Source organism: Anarrhichthys ocellatus, unplaced genomic scaffold (genome assembly GCF_004355925.1).
Source record: "Anarrhichthys ocellatus isolate YVR2014 unplaced genomic scaffold, GSC_Weel_1.0 scaffold4446, whole genome shotgun sequence".
NCBI lineage: Eukaryota > Metazoa > Chordata > Actinopteri > Perciformes > Anarhichadidae > Anarrhichthys > Anarrhichthys ocellatus.
The window spans coordinates 1-4422 of record NW_022284420.1 but is presented as its reverse complement, the minus strand read 5'-3'; the positions used below and the strand labels follow the sequence as shown (position 1 = coordinate 4422).

General features: G+C 49.4%; 1 protein-coding gene across 1 annotated transcript; it reads right to left on the bottom strand.

The window, feature by feature from the left end:
- Nucleotides 1–176: 176 nt before the first annotated feature.
- LOC116379495 (uncharacterized) lies at nucleotides 177–4334 on the bottom strand. Its single transcript, XM_031841449.1, has 3 exons — nucleotides 3080–4334; nucleotides 1248–2077; nucleotides 177–1062 (listed from the first exon to the last, which is right to left on the bottom strand). The coding sequence occupies exons 1-3, from the start codon at nucleotides 4237–4239 to the stop codon at nucleotides 785–787; spliced, it is 2268 nt and encodes a 755-aa protein (XP_031697309.1). The 5' UTR covers nucleotides 4240–4334; the 3' UTR covers nucleotides 177–784.
- Between the last annotated feature and the right edge of the window lie 88 nt (nucleotides 4335–4422).

Here is a 4422-nt window from a genome sequence, read left to right as displayed (position 1 = left end):
TTTTCATTAGCTGTAAGCCATAATCATCAAAATTAAAAGAAATAAACGCTTGAAATATATCACCCTGTGTAATGAATCTATATAATAAATGAGTTTCACTTTTTCAATTGAATTACTGAAATAAATGAACTTTTCGATGATATTTTAATTCATTGAGATGCACCTGTATATCCCTTACTTTTTTCCAGTTATTTAGTTTTTTGTTTGTTTGTCAGTTGTGTTACATTTTATTGTTATATTATTATACTATAATACTCCATTAATATTCTATCCTATGTTATTTGTAATGTGCAGGTTTTTTGAATTAAAGCTATGCAATCGTACATCATTTCTGACGATTACTGTTACTATAGATAATCCCCAAAATGCTTAAAGACAAAACCTATGATTCACACACATCACAGCCTTCGTCTGAACATTTCATTCTTCTGTGAAATCATAATCTGTAAACCGGAAGGAAAGATTCAGATAACTTTTAAACAACGTGTATACATTCACTGATTATTGTACGAAAAGATAAACTTCGTCACTCTCTCTCTTTCATGCCCCGTGTTGGGCGTGGACTCGCACAGATGCTCTCCACATTGTTTTTATAATGCTGCTATAAATCACCACTAAGAATCTCAAAGAGAACCTGAGAAGGTTGACAAGCGTACGCCATGTGTACTCTTGTCAACCTTCTGGGTACTGGCCCACTTCAAGCACTGGCAAAGCACTTTTTGTTTAAAATCTCACCTGCACAATTGGATCTATTCATCTTCCTCTGTTTTGTCAAATTGTGCAATCACACTTCAACCTTTAACAAACCTGATTTGGGCTGACCTGAGCCTCTCCTGCGGTTAGTGGGTTGAGTTGGGGTGGGCAGAGGGGGTTGCTGCGCGTTCTTGATCTTCTTGGGTCGCCCCACCCGCCCGTTGTTCTTGCCCTTCCTGACATACAGCAGGGTGGGTGTGGGGTTCGGAGCCGGAGCCGGAGCCGGAGCGGGGACCTCGGGCTTCTCCTTCACCTGCTCCCCGTCGGACTCTCCCTCTGAGTAGGAGTCGGCAGAGTTTCCCGACATAACTGGAAAGAGGAGGTGAACTTGATTAGTCTAACACGTCACTACTCCCCATGTTCTCCAATCAAACACGGGAACATCCGCATAAACTGGAAGAAGGGTCATAACCCTTTTCCAGCCATGGGATGTGTGACACCACAAAGGGAGGGACGATACAACAGAGACACCAGTTCCACTCATTCATTCTCACCATCCAGTTCCAGACAGATGTGGTTCAGGCTCATTCCTCTGAACAGCACTCCATCTCTCTCTCCGCAGAGCACCACTCGGCCCACTCTGCCCATCAGGCCTGGGTCTTGGCCAATACCGGCACAGTTCTGCGTAACATGGTACTCCCTCTCCAGGAAGTGCTCCAGCCTCTCCACTGCGCTGCCCCCGGGCTGCCCGGGCTCCTCCCCTTCTCCCAGCAGCAGCAGCTGGGTCAGTATGGCTACCTGCCGGCGAACCCTGGTCTGGGTCAGGGCGCGGGGATTGCGGGTGCCGCTTGAGCGGGCCAGGCTGCGGAGGAGGTCGGTGCCTCGCAGCGGCGTGGCAGGGGAGTGGTAGGGCCTGGCGAAGACGTACGGGTTCGCCGGGTCCACTCCCACGTCCTGCCGCGTCTCCAGGAGGAGCTCCAGGCAGGGCTCGCAGTGAGGGGGCAGGATGAGGGGCTGCACTCGTCCGCGTTTGCCCTGGACCCCGACTCTGGGGAGGTGGGGGAGCACCAGGCGCTCGAACGGGGACAGGGAGGCCTCCAACGGAGTGAGAGCTGGGGGGGCACCGGGTGGGACGGGGACGGGGCACTGGGGGGTGATGCGAGCGCGATATTCGGCGATGGACAGCTTGGAGACCTCGCACTCGCGTCGCCGGTTGTACAGGATGAGGAGAGCCAGGCTGGAGTGACAGAGGAGGCGCCAGGCCTCGGCTGACTGGAGCTGCCGAGACAGGGACAAGAAGGCCGAGTGCTGCAGCCGACGAAGGTACAGCACCAGGGAGGACAAGGACGAGAGGAGGGGCAGCATGTGGTGACGCCCCGAACCGCTGAAAGAAGAGATGGAGAGCAATTCATTCATTCATTCTAATAATACTAGTTCCAGCTAACTTACAAAACCCTAAAGGTAGTTTCCTGCAATCGAACTGTACCAGCCATCATGTCACAGAGCCATGAACATTGAGATTCATAGTACTTAAATGAGTTTGTTTGTTGTTGGGCTGCAACTAATGATTGTTTTAAGTAATTCATTAAATTTAACTAATCAATTAATCTGCCGATTCTTTTCTGGAATAATAAGAAACTATTTTAATACTGTTTTTTAAAGTATCGGCCGCCAATCACCATCGTCAGATATTTGTTCGAACTAGTTTGATCGTTGGCAGAGCAGAAGAGACGATCAGATGACTCATCGATTCTCATCGCCTGCTCTGTAATTAGCTCTTAGAGCGACACGGCCGGCTCGCCATCTGCAGCAGTAGTTTCGCCGTATGTCTGATTAATTTTTTTACCGCGAGCGAATCTGGCAAGAAAACACACTGATGATGTCTTCAAAAAAGATATAAGCCCAAAGGATATATTCCATCATATAAATAATCTGAATCTGATAAATGATGCCAACCGTTTAGATTTTTCTGCACCGAGAGTCTTCATTCTTTTATGAATGTGTAGCCTCTCGTTGTGTCAACGGACTTTTCTGACCACAGTGAAAATGTTTGAAAGGTTAAACGCCAACAGATGTGGATTGAAGCAGAATATTTCGTCAGATAAAATCATGTTGTGAATTTTGGAAATGATCACATCTATCTTTTCTTTACAACTCTCTGCAGTTATTGGAAATGTTTGGATCACAAGAGTCTGTAAACAAAATCCTAGGTAGCCACCACTGGAGTCTAATACTACAAATATACATGTTTTGTTTTGTTTTCGTTTGGACAAAACCTTTTAAAGACAAAATGATTAATCACCAATAATAATAATAATAATAATAGTCATCAGTTGCAGCCCTACTCTCAAACTTCCTCACAAAGCAGGCAAAGACCACAAGTTACCTCAGCAAGTCCTTTTCCTTATCCTCTGTCCCACTTTCATCTTCCAACTCCATCACTCCATTCTCCTCCTCTTCCTCCTCTTCCTCTTCCTCCTCATCTTCTTCCATTTTTAGCGGCTCCATCTCTTTGGCCAACGTGTTGCTGAAGGGTTGAGGGCACACCACCTCAACATCCTCGTCCTCTTTGGGCCTCTTTACCTCCACGACCTCCACATCGTCTTCGTTGTCCTCGTCCTCCTGTCTTTCTGTCTTTAGCCTGCTCATCGCTCCCTTCCTGGACTGCGTCACGGCCACGGGGGCCGGGCTCCGCTTCAGGACAGACACCGGCACTGCGTTCTGTCCTCGCGGAGGAGTCAGCACCGGTGGGGTGGAGTTCCTTCCAGAGGAGGCAGGGGATTGGTTAGCTGCTGTGAGAGTGGGCGGAGGCATGGAGAGGTCCTGGACGCCGGGCTGTGTGAGATCTGAGCCGTGGCTCTGTGCCGCGGCTTGCGGTGACTTGGAATGCTGCAGCGTGTGTGCGTGAGCCGTGGTAGGGTTTGAGTTCTGCGCGCGCAGACGGGGCATCTGTGTGTAGCGCTCCACCAGGGCCGAGCACACTTCTGGCTGGTGGGCGTGGTGCTTATCCAAGTGGCGACCCAAGGAGCGGAAGTGGCGTCCACAGTGCTCACAGGTTTGGCGCATGGAGTCTATGGACACTCCTCCTCTGGGGATATTTAAGCTGACGTTGCCTTTGGTGTTGGAGGCCAGAGGAGACGGAGCTTTGAACACAAGCTTAGCTGAAGAGGAGGAGGAGCAGGGAGGGGAGGACTGCACTGGAGGGTGGGATGAAGGGAGTGGACGGTTGTGATGAGGAATGCTGGTGGGGCACACTGGTGGCGGCCGCCCGGGCGGGGTCCGGTGGGGTGTCTTCTTCTTTGAATGAGTGCCGCGCCGTTTCTTGCGCCGGCGTAGTGCCCGGCCGCGGGGGCTGGCGTTGTCTTCGTCTCCGGCGTCTGAGTCACTGGCGTCGGAGTGGGAGATGGGGGAGGAGGAGGGGGAGAGGGACCAAGAGGGGGTGACGTACTCCTGCTGCTGATGCTGCTGCTGCTGCTGCTGCTGTTGGGCTGTCAGAGAGAGAGGCTCATCCTCCTGTAAATGAGAGACAGTAACAGAACATCTCATCTGCTGCCTGGAGACATTTTTTGCAGTATGAATAGGATTTTCAATTCAAGTGATGTTTGTTGTTGTAATAAATGACATACACTACATATACATATATATACACATATATACATACATTACATGTATATATGTATATACACGTATATATATACATATATACATATATACATATATACATATATA